Genomic DNA, 19,455 nt, shown 5'->3' with positions numbered 1-19,455 from the left:
GTCCCGCCCGTGGCCATGAGCGCGGCCGGGCTCGTGTCCGCGCCGCCCGCAGCCCCGCCGGGGCCGCCCGCCCCCGCCATGGCCCCCGCGCCCGACTACTACGAGGAGGAAGAGCTGGAGAGCGCCGAGGAGGAGGACGGCGAGCGGAGCGCCCGGGCCCGCGACTCCGACGAGGGTGTGTGGGGAGGGGGCGGGTCGGTGCCCGGGAATGGGGGTGAATGGAGCGGGGACTCTGGTGCGGGTGTGGGTTGAAGGGGACCGCTCCTCACGGCGCTTGGGGAAGGGTTGGGGGCTTAAAGGAGCGGCGGAACACCCGTAGGACACAAGGACCTGTGGGGTTGCAGCGGTTCCCCGCGGAAGAGTAAGGGAGCGAAGCCTTTGGAGAGGTGGAGTTGTTGCTTCCCAGGGGAGCAGACGGCAGTGAGACACGGGAGACCCCTGAGCAGGGGGACTGAGCGGGACAGCAGAGCGAAAACAGTGGAGAAATCCAGTGTATTGGCTCTGTTTCCGTGGTGTGAAGGGGGAAGGACGCAGCTGAGGGAGGAGGTGTGGACAGAAGTACAGCAGTGCAGGGGGGTGTGACAGTACAAGAACCAGAGAGCGGAGGAGGAGAGGAAATTGAAAACCCAGAGTATCCAGGAGTGTAGAGAACTCAAAATTACAGATAAGGACGGTGTAGGAGGATTCTTGGAGAGTGGCTGTTGCTCTCCAAGCAGCAGAGTCCTCCATCCCCTCTGTCCTGATTGTAGATGGGATGATGTTAAAAATGCAGAGGGTGATGGGGTCAGTGAGGGCTCTCCCGACAAAGAGAAAGTTTATTTGTGTCCCAACAAAGTATGGAAGTCCTTTGTGTTGGCCCAGACATTTAAGTACATTTCTTGCAGTTAAAAAACTTCTTGGTTTATCTTTGGTGTGTTTAATTTTATCTTAAGTTTAAACTGCAGTTTAAGAAAAATCTGAGAAAGGTTTGATTTAAGAGGTCGGATCTCCCTTCCATATGTAGGGAATTAACTGTGGTTTAGGTTTCTCAGCTGTGCCCTGTAAAGTCTGGAGGCACTGACCCCTCTTTGGACAAGTAATGGATTCCTGGCTACTCATGTGTTCTAAATAGAAGCCTGAGAACGCCTTGCAGAAAATGAGCAATCCCACAGCGATTTACTTTATTTACAGTTTATATTGTCTACTTATAAAATGCAGCTATCTTTATGGCAGCACTGGCATTGGAGTGTTGAAGCACTAAGTGAAGTGTAGATGAGAAATTCAGATCCCAGCCAGTAACTGCCCTCTTTGGTGAGACCTTTGTGGTCAACCTGAGCAGCACCGAGTGGGTGGAACTCCAGTAACAGGTTTGTGAAATGTTTTCCAGAGCCTTTAGGCTGTGTTTGTCTCACCTCTGTGTGAGTATTAATGTAGAGCCCCTTGTCTTAAACGGGAAGAAGTTCCCAGGCTCTCTGAAGTTGAAGTTGTTTGTGTAAAGCTGCACTGCAAAACTCACAGTTGCAGGAAGATGAGATGTTTCATTTCCCTCATGAATTCATCTCTCAGGTTCTTTGATGCTAAATTGCCTGAGATTCGGGGATTTCTTTTTTATTTGCGTGTTTCCTTGTTTTTCAATAATTTACTGCTTAGTTTCTGTTTTTTTTTTTTTTAAATACTCTTTTAGTTTTAACAAGTTGTTTCTTGCCTCTTTTAGACACTGAGGATGCCAGTGAAACAGACCTGGCAAAGCATGAGGAGGAAGACTTTGTAGAAATGAAAGAACAGTAAGTAACCCATTCCAAATACGAGTAAGGTAATGTTCTATTTACTTGTGGGTTTTGGGGTATTTATTGCCTAAAACTTGGCAAAGTTTTGGGCCAAGATTGGGAGTTTTAAGTGCTTACCCCAATGGAATAGCTCACAAATCCATACACTTGTATTTCTGCTCTCCCCAGTTACTTTCTCTGTTCTATATAAATTGAAGGAATTAAGGGCTGCTGCTGTTTTGGGCAAAGAAATAATTATGAACTCTGGGAGCAAATGGATCCTGCTGCAGACAGATCCTTCAAATAAAATAAAATGAAGGCTCTGCTTTAGATAAGCTAAGGAAAAGTAAGATGGCTATCCAAATGCCTTAAACAATTGAATTCTAGTCTTGAACCAGAAATGAACCTTTGGGAGACTTGAAATAGTTTCTTCATGATGTTTAGGAGCATTTGCAGTATTTTGAGCTCTTACGTACTGACAGAGATCTGTTTTTATACAGGTCAAGGAAACTTGGCCAGTGTTAAACCTCAGATTTATGGTAAAAGAAATGCAGGTTTGCAGCAGCACCAGGAATAGACTTTGGTGGGTTTTAAAATAATGTGGGGAGTTAATACACAGCCAATAAAACTTGACATAGTGCAAGAATGATTCTGCTGTAAAGTTTATGATGTTTGCAGATCTCAATGTCATTTTAGATTTCAAAATAATAATTAAAAAAAGAAACTATTTTATCCCAAATTGTAAACCCATTGTAGAACCAAAGAAGTCTCAGAATTCTTAAGACAGAATGAGAACCTTTCATTGGAATAAAATTCTTTTGGTTTGTAGTTCACTTGTTCTCTGAAGTTCTGAAAAGTTTTTGATTCTGTGTAAACATGTAACTTCAAGAGATGGTGGAATAAACTCTGCGTGCTTGGTGTTTAAAGTTTTCTGCTGTGTTTGCAGGATGTATCAGGACAAACTGGCATCTCTGAAGAGGCAGTTACAGCAGTTGCAGGAAGGTAAGCTTTGAAGAGTAGATTTGTTTTTTATTTTCAGCACTTCTCAAATGTCATAGAAGGATGAGGGTTTTGAAAGATGGGAGCAGCACCTTTCACTACGTGTTGGCTCTCAGCTGTGCTGCAGAGTTAAGATTGTCAGCTGCTTCCCATCTTTTCTCCATCTTAACTCCATTTGTAGTTAAGCCTCTCTGCTAAAACATTTCTTGAAAGGAGTAATCCACTTTTTACAAAAGCAGGGAATGTGCTTTGAGTGGTGTATGACTCCTTGAGGATATTTAATACTTGGGGGGAAAAATACAATGGGAATCTCTAATCTATTTCCACTAGGTACTCTTCAGGAATATCAGAAAAGGATGAAAAAGTTGGACCAGCAGTACAAAGAAAGGATACGAAATGCAGGTAAGTGGAATTTCTCTCTTAAGACACTGCAAATAACTTAAATGTGTGTTTTGTATTACTCCTGAAGTAAAAAAAGAGGTAATTCTGTCCTTTAAAGAAAAGGAACTTGCTGGAGCCAAGGGATTTTCGGGAACATTGTAGGTTTTTTTCAGAGTCCACCAAACATGACAGGATCTACCTTGATTATTTTCTTCTCTTGATCACCATTGTTTGCTAACTGATAAACAGTTTTAGTCTTCATTTGTGTGAAGCAGCACAAGTAAAAAGATGATTCCATTTTTCTCTGCATAACCCGCAGTGTCCCACTTTGGTTTGTTGCTTTGTGGCCCTTGCTGAAGCCTTTGGGTGCTGTCTTCTTCAGTTTGCAGGAGTGGGAAGTTAGGAGGACATGCTTTCCTAAAGATGTGTTTGTGAACAATGAATGCAGAGGATTTGCTGCTGGCTGAAACTGTTGTTCTGCGTGGCTGTGACATGGAATGGGCTGCCTGGGCTTTGTGTACTGCTCTCTTTCCAGGAGCAAAGGCCCAGGTTAATTTTTAAAATGCCCAGTGCTCGTCCTTCTGAGTGTTTTTATTGTCTTGCTGCAGAGGAATGGCTTGGGAAGCAGATCCAGCTGCTTGCTCTCTCTCACTCTCTTTCAAGTAGTTTCTTACCTTGGATATTGAAGCAGGGCCTTTCATAGAAGGCATTATGTGGATATAGGAAATACAGCTGCTCCTCCTTTAGGAAAAGAAATCAATTCTGTATTTCTGAAAGTGCTTGGGAAGGTAAAGGATTTGCTCGAGGAACTGAAGTGGTTTGAACAACTTCTTGTTAACAGGAACGTGTCTCCTGAGATGAATTTCACTAATGATTTTGGTTGACAAAGACCTTTCATGTGCACTAGGGCTGCATCCTGGCAAATAAACTTAAGCCTAAGTGCAAATTGGTATTTTTGGCTGGCTGCGAGCAGTGCTGCAGCAGCAGAGTTCTGCCACAGGAGGGCAGGTGGTGATCACTTGGAATTTTGTGATTAAAAAATCCAACTGCCTTGCACTACAGGAATGAGGGTCTTTTGTGTTTGTCCTTGCCATGCTGAGGTTTAGTAAAACAACAGTTTAGATTTACCTCCATTTAATCAAATTTACATAATGCTACTTTTGTGCTTTGCAAATAGAAAGATTGATTTCTATTGCAACATTCTTATATTTGGTGCCTGTCTATTACTGTTTTTTAATTTTTTTTTTTTAATAATGGAGTAATACAGTGTTGCTGCTACAGCTTTCTCCAAACTGAACTGAATAGCGTGGAATAGTGGAAGCTTTTCAGGGAGGTGACAATTTGTAAAAAACCTCTAGTAACAGTGTATTTTTGTGGAATTTTTTCATAGTCAGTTTATTTTTAACATAAAGCTGTGAAGTCAGAGGAGAGGTTGGATAAGAATGTGCATTATTTGCTTCATTGCTTGTCTTGGCTGCAACATTTGATGACTTAAAATGTTAAGGAAGTAATTTCGTGCAGTTTTGAAGGTAATAAATTAAGTTTTTCTTGTGTTTCAGAACTGTTCCTGCAGCTGGAAGTAAGTACTCTTAATTTATCAAAAAACATGCATTAATTAGATGGAAGAGGCATAAACCTTGTTTCATCAACCAGTATTTGGGCTTGTTTTCCCAGAAGGCTTAAAAGAAATTTTCTTCCTCTACCTGACTTGTTACACTTGAGATGTAGCAGAGCTTACTGCTGGTATTACCTCAAGTAACTTCTGCACTTTGTTGTTAAAATAGAATTAAATATTTGCTATTGGCCTCTTGTATCTGGCTGTGCATTGAGCTGATCAAAAAAAGGTGTTTAAGGTGATAAGTGCTGTTTATAAATCAGCAGAGCTTTCTGCTGGGGACTTGATTTGTTATGCAACAGTAAAACGTCTTTTTTCAAATAATTCTTTTGCCAATATAATGGCATATTATAAGTCATATTTAGATGTTTTTCTGTAGACTGTGAATATCAATAATCTTTAGCACTTGGACCAGTTGTGAACTGAAAAGCTGATCAATAAAGCATTTGAAAAGCTGTTGTGATGTCATTAACTTGAGTCCTTAATTAACCTTCTTGCTCCTTGGGTTTGCATTAGACAGATCAGGTGGAGAAAAATTATGTGAAGGAAAAGAAAGCAGCAGCAAAGGAGTTTGAAGATAAGAAAATTGAGCTTAAGGAGAATCTGATAGCGGAGCTGGAAGAGAAGAAGAAGATGATTGAGAATGAAAAGCTAACCATGGAATTAACAGGAGGTAAAGAAGATAAGCACCTGTCATTTGTGTTATCCACTCTGCTCCTGCTTAGGAAAAGAGCTTTAAAGGTGGTAGTGCTGGTTTACACAGACAGCTGGTGGGAAATGGCAACAGGGGCAGAGCACAAATTGATGGTCTTTTAATGAAGAGAGCAGCTCAAAATTCAGTGAATTGTTAACAGGTGAATGAAGCAGTGCCAGTGGAGCAGCAGAAGGGATGATGGGCTTGCATGTATGCAGGGAAACAGGCTGATTTGGTTCCCTGATCTAGCAATAAAACTGTTGAGATATGTCACAATAGTGACCTAACCAGTAATGTCAGGCTGCAAAGCTGTGTCCTTTTCTCCCTGCAGGAGTGGGTGGTCAAGTAGTTGAAGACAGCCAAACAACAAAGGTGGAAATCTGCTGCTTAAAGCCAGAAATAAAAAGATTTGTGGGTTACATTTATGTCCAGGCTGTAGAAAATTTATATTAAATGGAGAGATTCTTTTCAGACAGTTGGTACCTCTGGTGCCTTGCAGTGCTCTGTGTTAATGGACACAGGGGAGCTGAGTCAGGGGTTAATTATTCCTGCAGAATTCTGTTGCTCTGGCACTGAACCAAAAGGCTGATGATCTTTCTGAGAGCCCCTCCCTCACTTCATGGACTGATAGTGTGGTTTTTTTGCTGAGGCCTGTCCATGAGTTACACCCTTCATTTATTTCTTGCATAGTATCTCCAGGTTTTATATAAACTAATAAGTTAATTAATACTCAGAAGTGAGAATTAAACTCTGTTTTGGTGTATTAAATGGTGCTCTTGGCTTAGTACAAACTCTTAAGGCTGATGTGGACTGGAAAGCATCTTGAGTTATGTTTCCCTGGTAACTTCTCTTATTTATTTATGAAATCTGGTCTCATGGTCATCCTTCTTCACCCTTGTGATGAGGAGAGAAGGAATTTGGTGTGTTTTGCACATGCAGAGCTGCTCAAGATTCTCATCTCTAGTGGGAGCTAAAGAGGCTTCCCAGACTGAAGTGCTTCCGAGGGGTGATTCAGGGGTGCTGAGAGATGAGCAAATAAATGTCAGCAGATAGAAAGAGAGATGGGATGATGTTTTTGGCATTTATGATGTGGTCTCTTGGCTACCAGGTCAACATATCTTCGTGAATTAAGGAATGAGTTGTGAGAGCTTGAGTGGAGCTGTTCAGTAAAGGTTACCTGTAGGCATTTGGACAAACTTAGTATAGCTAATTACTTGGTGATGAGACTGGTGTTTAAATTTTTAACAGACTTTCTTCTTTTTCCCTAGTGCATATGCTGCAGTTTATTTCCTGTCAACTGGTGCTGTGTGTTATTAATTAGGCTCATTTCATTAATCATTCTTAGATAATCTGAATTTAAATACTGTTTGTTTGAAATCACTCCAGCAGACTTGTATCAGTCTTTAATGCAGAAATTTTCTCTAATCTTTTGACAAAGCCGTTTTTCTGCCTTGAAGATGAGAGAGCAATTGATTGGTAGCTGATGTTTTACATGCTATTAATGATCTGAGATGGGCTGGGAAAGAACTCCATGAGCTTGGCCTTTTAAATCTGTTCCCAAGCAGATAGCATGAGCATGAAAGGAATTTGCCTTGAATCCTTGTAGCATCATTGTGCTGCTTATCTCTACCTGGAGCAGCTGTAACCATGGCATTGCAGCAGTGGCACTGAACAGTGACCTGATGGAGAGAGGACTTGGATTCACTGTCAGCACTTCCATGCTGGAAGCTAGCAACAAAACAACAACAACAAAAAAGAAAATAAATCCAATTTGCTGTATGAAAGAGGAAAAGATTATTTTCCTTGTGCTTTGTGTAGAAAGCTGCTGCTGCTTTCTCCTTTCTCTCTGGTCTTATCAGCTCTCCAACTTCATTACTCTACAGATTCAATGGAAGTGAAGCCTATTATGACAAGGAAACTGAGACGGCGACCAAATGATCCAGTTCCTATCCCAGACAAGAGGAGGAAACCTGCCCCTGATATCCTTTCATGGAGTCACTTTTGTTGGGTTTGCAGCCCCTGTATTATCCACACCTTTGTTGTTTTGTACAGCAAGGAAAAGGAAAATTAAATGCCAGGATCAGATTTTAACCTGGGAAATACTGAAGCACAATTGTCACGTATAATGTGTGCTAAAGCAATATAGCAGTTAGACAATACATGTATAGAAACCAGTGTTTGGAGATCCCTTGGTGTGCTAACTTAATCCTTACAGTATCAGTATTTTATTTTTTTTTGTCAGTGAGAGTAGTTTGAATTTTACAGGCAATTTATTTCACAAAAGGAAAACTTTAAAAGAACATTAGAGAGATATATATGCTGAGATAATTGATTCCATAGATAGTAAATGGCTTTTTACATGAGCCACAGCTTTTCTCATTTCAAGACGTGACAAAGCATTTACCAGAAAGATCATATTTGTCATATCAAAATAGTTTTTCCATTTCTGATAGAAGCTTCACATCTCTAATCCAGACATGCATAGCAAAAGCAAGGATGCTAAATTTGTTTTTTGAATAAGAAAAGATGAAGATTCATTTTTTTTTCATGTATCACAAGAGACAGAAAAACATGTCTGTGTAATCCGTAGGATCTGCCTTGCCGCATGTCTCAGAATTAAAATGTTCCTTGGCTTCTGGGAATATGTTTTTAGCTGATGATAGGCATTTTTTCTATTTGTGTATTAAATTCACCTGGAGAGGAAAGCAAGGGTATTTGCTTTGCAGAGGCTTCTTATTAGATTCTAAACTTGTATGTCTTAGATTAAAAAAACTTATCTGAATGACTCTCATTTTCTGAAGGCAATATCAAACCTTGAACTTTTGGAGTTTTTGCAGGATGGTCATGAGCATCTCCAGTTTCAATTAACCTCTTTCTCGTTGGAGATTCTGTTCACTCTTTCAGGAAAAAAAAAAGTCATTTATTAGTGCCCCTATCTCATCCAAAATAAATGAGTTTCATAGTGAACATGACCTGTTAATTGAGCGTGATACAGCAACCACACCATGAAACTCTCTGCCTTTGCTCACTGGGAGAGAATTAAAGTCCATCAGAACCAAAATCCATGAAATGCAGCCCAGCAATTGGCAACTTTAGTTTAATACTTTGAATACTTTCAGCTGAACACTTGCTATGAAGAAATAAAAGTACAGCAGAGCTCTAATAAGACTGTAATACACTAATTTTTATTTTCAGAGGTTTGGAGTTTGTTTTCAGCTGCATTGTGAGCTCTTATTTATCTCCATCCTCACAAAGTTCTATTTAACTAGGTTTAGGTGGGATTTAGCTTCATTGTAGAAAACCTGAAGTGAGTCTGGTTTTTCAACTCACAGATTCTTCACCACAGAAATACAAGATGAAAAACACTGAAAATGCTGGTACTTGATGCTTCCATGAAGTAAATGCCAGTACACTAAAGGTTTTTCATTGATGGTTGTGTCTGAGTAAGTTAAAATGATTTTGCAATCTGCTGCTGAGATCATGGGGATGGATTTATATTGATTCCTCTGACAAAAAAAAAAAAAAAAAAAAAAAAAAAAAAAAAAAAAAAAAAAAGCTCAAGTAAGACATTTATTAAAATCCTGGAAACCTTTTGGCTTACATTTACTCAAGTAAAATGTCATTGACCTTTAATTTTTAGTCTTGCTTGTGAAGAGCTTATGGAAACCTTAATTCTGAATACCTCAGCTAAATTATCTGTTGACTGATGAGCAAATAATGGAAGACCTAAGAACACTGAATAAGGTAGGGATTGTGGCTTGACTGTATTTCTTCATTTTAAAGAGAAGGCAAATGCTTTTTCCTGAAGAGAACAGAGCTCTCTTTAATGTTACTTTTTGAGATGTGGGACTGTTTCATCCCCGTAGGCTCTCTGAAGTAGCACAGTAAAAGATTTAGCAAGATGGTATCTCCTCGTTTTAATTGAGGTTTAATTAACCTAATTTGAATGACTGTCATCTAAAAATGTTACCTTTTGTGTGAACCAAGGGATGAGCTATGTTAAGGAGTTTCTTCCTCATGGCTGAACAGATGTCACTGTGTTTTTCTGGGAGATCACAGACTGCCTTTGGTTTAGGCCTTAGTGTGGGGTAGGATTTTTCATTAATTTTGTTTTTCTCCCTGCTATCACAAGACTCCAGCAACCTGGATAGGGGACAGTGTGCATGTTTATAATTTCTCTAGTTTTGATTAACATCTTGTTTTCTTGCTGAACACTTGAAGGCTTATCTAATTTCTTAGAATATAAGTTGCTCATTAAGGCATTTTGAGAATGGTGGTGGAACACTGATTTTGTGCCAGCTGTTGAGGTTTCTCTAGTGCTTTATCTCCTGTGTTTTGTGTACCCTGAGAAATGTTGTATCTCGTTCAGAAACAGTGTGTTAGATGGGTTTGACTCATTGGAGTGGGTTATCTGAATGCTCTCAAGTTCAGTTTTTTTGGCCTTTTGGGTCATTATACTGATTTTCTGCACCTTTGGCTGTTTAGAGCACACTGCTCTGGTTATGTGTTATGCCACTTAACAGAGCATTCAGAATAGAAACATTCAGAGCATGGAAAGTCAGATATCTGAAGTTATCACTGCAGCTTCTGTGGCTCCTGTCAGATCTCTAACACTGCTTTGCTCTCTTCCCATGTAGCTTAAGTCACCCAAGAGACCAGGTGAGTTACAGATGGAGCTTGTTCTGAACACAGGGGTGCTGCTCTGAACAGAGAGTGGTACTGTAAATGTTTGCTTGTGGGATTGTTTTGGCTGTGGAATTTCTGCTCTTTGTGTGGTGTTGATGTTTTTCAGGGATGGGAAGGGGGGCATGAGCATCTTTGGTGGCTGAAACACTTGGGCATGGGACAATCCAACTGGGAAAAGAGGCTTTCCATTATATTCAAGTGCATCTGGGCCCCTTGTCAGCTCCATTGGGGGATTGACCACTTATGGTTTTATGCCTCCAGCTCTCTGGATGTACCTAAACACTTTATTTCAAGTCAGAGTGGGACTAACTTGCCTCAGTAATTTTAACCATATTTAACTAATTAACTATGGATTATAACTGAAACAAAATCAAGGACATATTGTCCATCACTTACTCAAGAATGTGTTTTTTCAGATAAATGCTGTATTTCAGTGCATATTTTAATTCAAGGCAGAGGTCGAGTCACTCATCACAATATATAATATTTTCCCTATGCATATTTAAGTTTGCAGCTTTCTCTGCTTGTTATTTCTGACCTTATGAACTGCAGTTTGGCAGTCAGATGTGCTGCTGCTGTGAGATGTGCTGGTCTTTAAGCAGTGTCTCTCCTGTCCCCAGCCTCCCCCTCCTCTCCCGAGCACCTCCCGGCTACACCAGCAGAGTCTCCAGCACAGCGGTTTGAAGCTCGGATAGAAGATGGCAAACTCTACTATGACAAGAGATGGTGAGGCCTGGGGGATTTCTGTTTCCATCACTCTGTTTGTTTGTGTAGTGAGGAGGCAGAGGCTGCAGAGAGAAATGGCTCTGATCAAAGGATTGCTGGTGGGCAAAAATGCTTTTGGGCAGAGGTTTGCTGCACCCTCCACGAGCTCATCGTGGGTCCAGTGAAGCAGAGGTGATGATGGGATGTTCACACCCTGTAGGCTTTCAGAGATAACTGGTGGCTCCAATAAAAGGAGACTTGAATCTTTTCCATGGCCCACTGTGGCACTTAGGAAGTCAAAGTTAATATGAGGTAGGAGAGGCAGCAGCAGCCACAGTGGGATGTGACCAAGGCTGCCCAGCTTGGATACAGACACTCCATGATTTGCTGTCAGCAACACTCCCATTCCTGAGGCTCAGTGTTGTGGAACAAGAGCCCAGCATTCCACAAGGTGGCAGAAGAAATGTCGTCCACCAGCTGCTCAGGATGAAAAATGCTTCTAATAAATCCAAATAACCTTTAAAGATCAAACCCACCTGGGAGAGGCAACTTCAGAATTGCTGATTGGATTTATCTCTGTTGAGTTTTATGGCCATACAGCTGAACAGGCCTCACAAAACACAAGGAAATATTAAATTCTGCAGAGGAATCTTAGTAGATCTTAAACTTAATCCATGAGACTTGCAAACCTGGGTAATCAAGGGGGTAGTCTTGAACTCCTTGAATAGAAAACAATTTGCTTTCAAAAAGTCATCTGCTTATTTGTAGCTTATTTCAGTGTCCTGGTGGCTCAAAACAACAAGTGGTGAGACTGTAATTTTATCACAGAAATAGGTGTGAAGCTGATTTTTTTTACACAGCAATCCCCTTGACCAGTTGGTCAGTTTTTCCTTCTGACCAAAGTTTGAGAGTTCAGTGTACACAGCTCTCATAAAAGTTGCTCCCTCAGTTTAAACATTCATGAACCATAAAGCAGATAAGAGCTGAACAGGCTACTTATTCCACAGATTCATCAAGGGGAATTTTTTTTGGCTTTTATAATTTTTGTGTGTGTAAAGTGACTGTCCCCAAGATATATTTGGATGAATAAACTCTTCAGATTTCTGAAACATATGGAGTACTTGAAAAGTGTTCATGAGTAAAAAAAGAAAGATGTCTTTTTTTTTCCCTTTCTAAAGTAATCTGTCAGTAAAGCTTAAAACTTCCCATTAAATTTAAACCTGGAAGAGCTTCAGTGAGCCTAAAAACTCACCAAAGCACCAGCTCTCTCTGAAGGTTGTCTAGCTGGGGCATAAACAGATATTTTCATCTTGCTGAATTCACTTGTCATGGGGGTCTTGCTGTCAGGAATTCCAGCTGTTGTCTTTCCTGGCTGCCTTGTTCTTATGCTGTTTTTAAATCAGTTTTGTTTGTTTGTTTGTTTTTTGTGTTTTGTTGTTTTTTTTTGTTGTTGTTGTTGCAATAATCCTGCTTACATTTTTTGATGGATAGTACTGTGCAAAGTAGCTGGTGTTTTAAAATAATGAAAACTCTTGGTAGTGGAAGGGTGGTTCTTCCTAAGGTGCCTAAAGAGTGCTGGCATGCACAGAAATCCTAAAGCTGACAGCCCAGGAATGCCTTTCTCTGTTTCCTGATGCAGCTCTGCATGACAACTACCTGAAAACAGGGAATGTTTAAGGCCAGTAATGAACCCCCTAAAGTCTTGCAGAGACATTTCACCCTGGATGTCTCCAGGGTGGAGTGTTTCAGGTGAAAGTGGAACTAGACTCAGTTTTTTTTATCCTCAGAGCTCTGTGCTCCCCCATCAAACCCTAAAGCACAGTTCACTGTAAAGCAGGCACCTTTTTGCTCTTACCTTTGCTGCATACAATAATGCAGAGGGATTTCTTTCAGTCCTCTGATGGAGCTGCAGTTGGAAATCTTGGCCTTTCAGTAAAATATTTTATAGCAAGAAATGGAATTATTTCTGCTTGCCTCACTTGGTGTGTTTTCCCTGCTGCAACAGGGAGAGTTGTTTAGCTCTTTGCTTTCATGAAAGCCAACTTAAACCCCATTGCATTTTTCATCTGAGGTAATTTCCTCAATCCTATCCCTCTCTGGATATATAGACTTGGCAAAAGGATGAGACATGACCAGGTAACTGATGCCCCAGGGTGTTGTGCCTTCAGCTGCCCTGTCTCTGTGAGTGTGGAGCGTGAGACAGCTGAGACAACTCTTCAGTGAAACACTGCTGACTTGGTTCTTTGCTTTTTCTGGGCACAATTAGCATTAATTTACTGCTGGAGAGTCATTCATGGGGTGAAATCCAAGGGCTGAATGAAGCCTCTGACACGTGTGTCATCAGCTTTGGCATTCACTGGGAATCAAAAATTGAAAGTGAGGAAAAAAAATGTTTCCTTGTCTATGTGGGCACAGCTAACACTTGAGAGCTGTTGTTTGCGCTGGCATCTCCTGCATTCCTGCTGATTGTACAAGATCAAAACTCTTGCTTAAGTTACTCCCAGCATGGCATGGTAGAGCACTGCTGGACTGAGGTTTTTGTCTCATCTTTGTGAGGCCTGAGGTTTGTAGTAGCTTATTGAGTTCCTCTGTATCATTTAATGACATCTGGACTCACTAAACTGAGATTTTTTTGGCTCAGATCATTGTTTCTGGAACTCACTGACATTGTTTCTAGCAAAATGAAAGAAGGACACCTGTGTCCAACCATTGTTTTAAAAGTTGCAGGATTTATGGATTTTTTTTTTTTTTTATTCCCTCACCTCCCTATGGATAATGAGTATGTTTGGAAGGCTCAAAGCTGACACTCATTCCAGTTACTGGCAAGCAGCTTGAAAATTCTGAGTGCATAAGCCAGTAGGAAGAGACTGTGGAATAAACCATTGGAAGAGTTCCACATGTACAGTATGGTTATTGTAGAAATAACTGTAAAGTTTAAATAAATCCATGCATTTTGCACATGGCAGTCAGACTGCAGGGAGTTGCACTGGGTTCCTACTGAGGGAGTATCTGTGCAGGGATCCTGCAGCTTGGATTGCCCAGATAAAATCATGATTAGGGGAAAGGCGGAAATAGAGGCGTGCTTTTATAACTGTAAAGTATTTTGGTGCTTGCTTGATTAAGATGATTTACTTAAAAATCACCTGTTCCAGTGTAATTAGTTCTGCCTATGGAACAGAATGAGGCAGAAAGAACAGAAAGTGGAGTTTGGAGGCTGGCAGACTACAGCTCTTGGAGAAGTGTGGGCTGTGAAAGAGGCGAGTCCATGGAGTTAAACAATTCAGAGTTACAAATTTCAAAGTCTTCGTTTTATGCACAACACATTAAGAAAAATGTAGAGCTTAAAATATGATCTAAGATGGGATGAAATGGATCTGTTTAGTCATGGCCTCCTTATGGCAGATATTTACAGCTCATTACGGAGTCAGTTACCCATTAATTACCATTTTGGGTATTTTCACAAAATAGGACAGCGTTAGAAATTTGAGGTCTCATTAAACAATGCACAGACTGCACTGATTGAGGGTAATTCACTTGTAGTGGTGGTGGTGCTCTAGTAATTCTGTATTGGGGAATAATTTGAGTAGCTGTGATTTGCTCTGTCATATTTTGTCAGGAAAAATAAGGAGGTGTCTTCTGAAATCCATCCTGTGTCTGAAATTGGAAAGGCTACTTGGATTAACCCTTGAAGCCTGGGTGTATTGTCAGTCACTGGTGCCCCTGGGGTGTAGCTGGGGCTCTGCCTCTCCCCCTTGCAGTTGTGAAATCTGTTTTCAGTAACCTTCAGTACAGAGTTGAATTTGAATTAAGACCCTCCTGCATTTCAAAATATCATTAAATGCAGTGTGTGTGTGTGTGGGTGTTCAGATCAGATCACCCACTATCTTGCAAAGATGGAGAAAGTAATGTGGAAAGAAAGGCAGACTTCAAATTTACTCTGTCCAGCTTTATCAAGAATGGATGCATGCATTTCCTTCTTTTTTACTTTTGGTTTGGTTTTTTTTGTTTTGTTTTGTTTTGTTTTGTTTTTCTTTTTGCAGGTACCACAAGAGCCAAGCTATTTACCTGGAGTCTAAGGAGAACACAAAGATCAGCTGTGTGATCAGTTCTGTGGGCGCCAACGAGGTTGTGGCTGCTTTTATTTGTCAGCACAGGGGTGGGAAAGAATGGGTTTAGTAAGGGCTAAAGAGAGATACCTGTCTGGTGTGTAAAGAAGCCAAGATAAAACTGACTTGGGAAATCTCTTTTTGAGATGGGAAGAGACTTGCTCTGTTTCTGAAGGATAATCCTGTGTTTTGCAAGCTCCTGCAGCAGTTGGGCAAAGGGAGCACTTTGTTCTTTGCTTGCTTTCCAGACACTTCAGGGAAAGAAATAATAGACTTGAGTGCACTTCTCCTCAATCAGCCAATAAAGGAACTTAAATTTGTGTTGGCAGCTAAGGGAAAACACTTTATTTTCCCCAGAAGGAGTTGCATGTGGGATCTGTTTGTGTCCCAGCTGTTCCCTTTCAGTGGCAGTTGTGGCACTCGGTTGTTCAGATAAAAACAGTGGTAGTGAGCTCATGGGTGTGTTAAAATTTGTTTAAAATTATTATTGTAATTTAGCAAAACTAATGTATCGTTCCATCATGCTGTGGTGGAATATAAAATTGGACATGTTTGTTTCCTACAGTTGCTCAAAGTTTATGGGTTTTTGAATTATTTTGGCAAGCAAAACATGCCAAATCCTTGGAAATGTGGCAGTTGGGAGATGATTAGCAATGAATGTTCATTTTAATTTCTCTGGAGAAATAAGTGAAGTAGAAATCCAGGCAAATAGTAAACTTATTTTATATTGAGGAGTTAATAAAGTCAATTTATAATTAAAATAATAGAGTTAAATCAATTTACTTACCAGACCTGTAGATAATATATGAAAAAAAAAAAGGTTAGGGTAAATCACAGGCCAACATGACTTTATAATCCTTTGCAGTAGGAAATACTTGACATCCCTCCTAAAATACTTCAATACTGAGGAATGGATAATTCTTATTCCATGTATTTATTTAAATATATTGAAATGCATTAGAAGGATATAATGCAGAGGAAATTGCTCAGACTTGATTTTTAAAGTACAAGTTTTTAGATCTAAACACCTTGAAGGTGATTTCAAAAACTCTCTGGAGTGGCTGCCTCGGTGGCAGCAATTTGTCCTCTGGAGCACATGGTGTGAATCCTTCCATGCAGGTGTTTAAAAAAGAGGCCCTTTTATCTCCAGACACAATTTCTGTGGTACATTGTGGGAAATGCTTCATGGAACAGAATCAGAAAAAGCTTTTCATTTGACTAATAGTGACTTGTCTAGGCAAATCCCAGGACAGATAATTTTATGATCTGTGGATCTAGAGAGACTTAGTCTTGATTAGGCAAAGCTCAGTGCCACGGCTCTGTTGTGAACTGTCGCAGGAGGAACCTGCTCTCCTGATGGTGATTGAAGGAGTCATTTTTCTTGAGGACTGTTTTTGAGCAGGAAGTTAAGGAGGTGAAGTTAGACAAGTTGTTCCATTTTCTACTCTGCAGATGCCTCATGTGGGGAGGGAGAGGGGATTAACCTCCTTGATCTGTGCCCCCTGTGGTGTTCAGCTCCCACACTAAGGCACAGAGTAAATTTGTCTGTGTAGCACTTGCTGTGAGTTTTCCCTTTTTCTCCCCTAATTCATCTCCCTGCCCCATTCTTTTCACCCTTCTTCTCCTGCAGATCTGGGTGAGGAAAACCAGCGACAGCACCAAGATGAGGATCTACCTGGGGCAGCTGCAGCGGGGTGTGTTCGTGATCCGCCGGCGATCGGCCACCTGACTCTGCCCTGCCCTGCCCTGGTTTTTATCCATCACCAAACCTCTGCCAGGGGCTCACAGGCTGCTCACTCCTCCCAGCAGCAGGGAACAGTCCTGACCTCTGACGAGACACTTTGTGGCTGGCCACATAATCCCCAGTAGTCCTTAAACCTTTAGCGATGCCCAAGCACTGCCCTGGACTATTTCTGGATTTTGCATCAAGCTTCCTGTATGCTCTCTTTGTATTTTGAGTGACTGTTTGAGAAGACTTTGCATCATCCTCCTTTTTGTTGTTGTTTCGTGGTGCACAGACGGGACTCGTGTGTCAAAACCATCATCATCATGTTTCTCTTGAGAGTCAGACCAGTGGAAGAAGCTTTGCTTGTTGAGACCTGAGGTTATTTGTGCTTTTTGGCCTCGTTTTCCTGCAAAGCTCAGGATTTTGGGCAAAAGATGAATCCTGCCATGTTTCAGCTGCAGCTGAGAGATGCCTCCAGAATACCTGGTGCACAACATCAGCTTTATTGGATGGACTCTTGAAAGACTGGAGACTTTTTTAGGATGGTGTGAACAGCTCAGAAACTGCTGAAAATTCAGTGATTTTAATGTAGCTCAGTCACGCGTAGTTAGTCAGAAGCTTCCGTTTCTCTTCACATTAAAAAACCCTTCAATAAACAAGCAGAGTATGTCTGTTTGCTGATAAAATTACCTGGGATAGGTGGATGACTAAATTAAAGGAATAATTACCTGAATTTTGCAGACAGCAAGGCTGTATGAACTCTGTGTGTATCTATAATCACTCACAGATGCAGAGAGGCAAAAGATCAAGTTCACTTTTCCCACTGATGCTCAGAATCGCAGGCTGTGGTGGGATCCTGCTGACAGGAGAACTGTAGTGTCCTCCCAAGGAGCCTGATACAGAGTAGGAAGTGGCCTTGGCATGCTGTTAGCTGGAACCTTCACTCCCTGAAATGTTCTGCAAAGAGCTCCCCTTGAAGGCTGTTTGAATTGCTGGAGGTACCACTGGGTTTCTACACTTGCCCTCTTGCAGCACAAGTGAAAATGCCCGAATAATGACATGAAGGTGCTCCCTAGGTGTTTAAAGAGCTGCCTCTGGCATTCCTTTATTATTCCCAGTCATTTGCTGATGGCTGGAAGCCCCAATGCCATGTGTGACTGCCTTGGCAGGAGCCACATGGTGCCCTGGCTGTGCTGTCACATCTCTCTGCCTTCTGTGCAGAACAGCTCTGTGCTCCTTTTGATTACCAGTCTAAAAGTTGTAAATTCTGTCTTTCTCAATATCTGTCGCTTTGAGGCATTTTCTGGTTTAGCTTTTGAGCTGCCTTCTTGTTAACATCCATGCAGCCTTTCTTTGGTGTCTGGATAAATGGAGTCCAGGGAGGGGAGCTGCAATGGCTGTGCCCATTCCTTTCCTGCAGTTGGGTGGCAGTCACATCCCAGAAACTGATGCCTGTACGTGGGTCTGGAGTCGAGTGTGATGGCTGAGTTCCTGATGTGACTGAGACACCTGACTTGATTTTTTGCTGCCTTTGGAGGCTTGAGTGGATCTGGAGCTGTGGCAAGGAAAGAGAGGGTGTTTCCCACCCCCTGACAACGTGCCATCTCTGCAGCAGCTTAGGCAGGCAGAACGCAGCAGGCTGGATTTTGTCAAGTTAACAGCTCACTTAATATATTCTCTGCACATGTCACAGGTTTTTTGATAAGGTGATGATGTACCAGACAGAATTTGTCACTGAGTCTTTAAATGAACATCGTTCTAATAATAAAAAGTGCTAAGGAAGTAGCAGGATTTATTTCCTGTCTGTATCGCTACATATATTTGTGTATATATTATCAATACATATATTTGTGGGAGTAGCTGGGGACGTGTGTTCAGTGTTGGGGAGATACTTTGCCAGCAGCCATCTGCTGCCATGGTGTTCCCTGCTCTGGGGTAATTCTGGGAGTTACCAGGAGTGTGGCTGGGCTGTCAGTGTGTGTTGGACAGGGAGAGGGGGCTCCATGAACTGATGGTGGATCAGGGAACTGCTTCCTCATGGAAGTTGGCAAACTCTGATCTCCAAACTCTTCCACACCAATCTTGTGCCTCCAGGAAGGATGTATGAGGTTTGTACAACTTCCTTCTGTCAGAATTCCTTGCTAGTTCCCCCAGTGCCCCTGGGTCAGCCTTTGGACTGTTAATTTCTGCTTTTGGCAGCCCTGAATAGGGGTTGGACTGCTGTAAATGGCTCAAACTTAACTGCAACACTGACGGAATTTTGTTTATAGGCTACTTCATCCTCAGTTTCCTAATGAAATGAAAGTCTGCCTTGCCTCTGTCGATCACCATAAAGAGTAGATGTGTCTCACAGAGTACATGAATATTGTATCCTGGTGGTGGTTTTTTTTTCGTTTTTGTTTTTTTTTTTTTTTTTTTTTTAATCTTGGCATGCTCTTCTGTAATGGCCTGAGCCATTTGTGAGGCTGGAAGTGATAAAGTGCAGTGCCTTGCTGTGCACTCAGCGAAGCAAGTACATTTTTTTTTTTTTTTTTTTTTGAATCCTAAAAGGATGCACAAGTAGTTCTGTGGTAAGGATGAGGCATGTGGAGATCAAGTGTGGAGACATGAGCTGTAGAATTGAAGATTTCCTGCCACGGGTTGGAAAAATAGAGACAAGTTACTCAAGGAGATGGACAAGGTCTTGCTTGAATTCTAGGAGAAAATTGGCTTTTCTGTCTACTCTTTGCCTGCTTATCATCAGTCTTGAAGGATCCCAACCCTCTTAACAGAAACAGCTTTGCTGCAGGTATGAGACA

The 19,455-nt window shown here is 41.4% G+C and overlaps 1 protein-coding gene across 1 annotated transcript; it reads left to right on the top strand.

Moving 5' to 3' along the window:
• Window positions 1–19,193, top strand: SUDS3 (SDS3 homolog, SIN3A corepressor complex component). The gene is made up of 12 exons (XM_083874270.1): window positions 1–175; window positions 1,694–1,763; window positions 2,692–2,747; window positions 3,075–3,146; window positions 4,685–4,704; window positions 5,257–5,413; window positions 7,318–7,413; window positions 9,117–9,178; window positions 10,072–10,093; window positions 10,741–10,846; window positions 14,866–14,950; window positions 16,562–19,193. Exons 1-12 carry the CDS (start codon window positions 16–18, stop codon window positions 16,658–16,660), a joined length of 1,005 nt encoding a protein of 334 aa, XP_083730396.1. The 5' UTR covers window positions 1–15; the 3' UTR covers window positions 16,661–19,193.
• Window positions 19,194–19,455: the final 262 nt, after the last annotated feature.

This window comes from Zosterops lateralis (genome assembly GCF_965231275.1).
Source record: "Zosterops lateralis genome assembly, chromosome: 17".
NCBI lineage: Eukaryota > Metazoa > Chordata > Aves > Passeriformes > Zosteropidae > Zosterops > Zosterops lateralis.
This window is presented reverse-complemented; position numbering and strand designations above follow the sequence as displayed.

Bases quoted from the DNA above. Each gene is read 5' to 3' on its own strand.
- SUDS3 (XM_083874270.1), top strand. From the start codon at position 16: ATGAGCGCGGCCGGGCTCGTGTCCGCGCCGCCCGCAGCCCCGCCGGGG. The intron at 1,764-2,691 runs GTAAGTAACCCA...CTGTGTTTGCAG, and splicing joins TTTGTAGAAATGAAAGAACA to GATGTATCAGGACAAACTGG. The intron at 10,094-10,740 runs GTGAGTTACAGA...TCCTGTCCCCAG, and splicing joins TAAGTCACCCAAGAGACCAG to CCTCCCCCTCCTCTCCCGAG.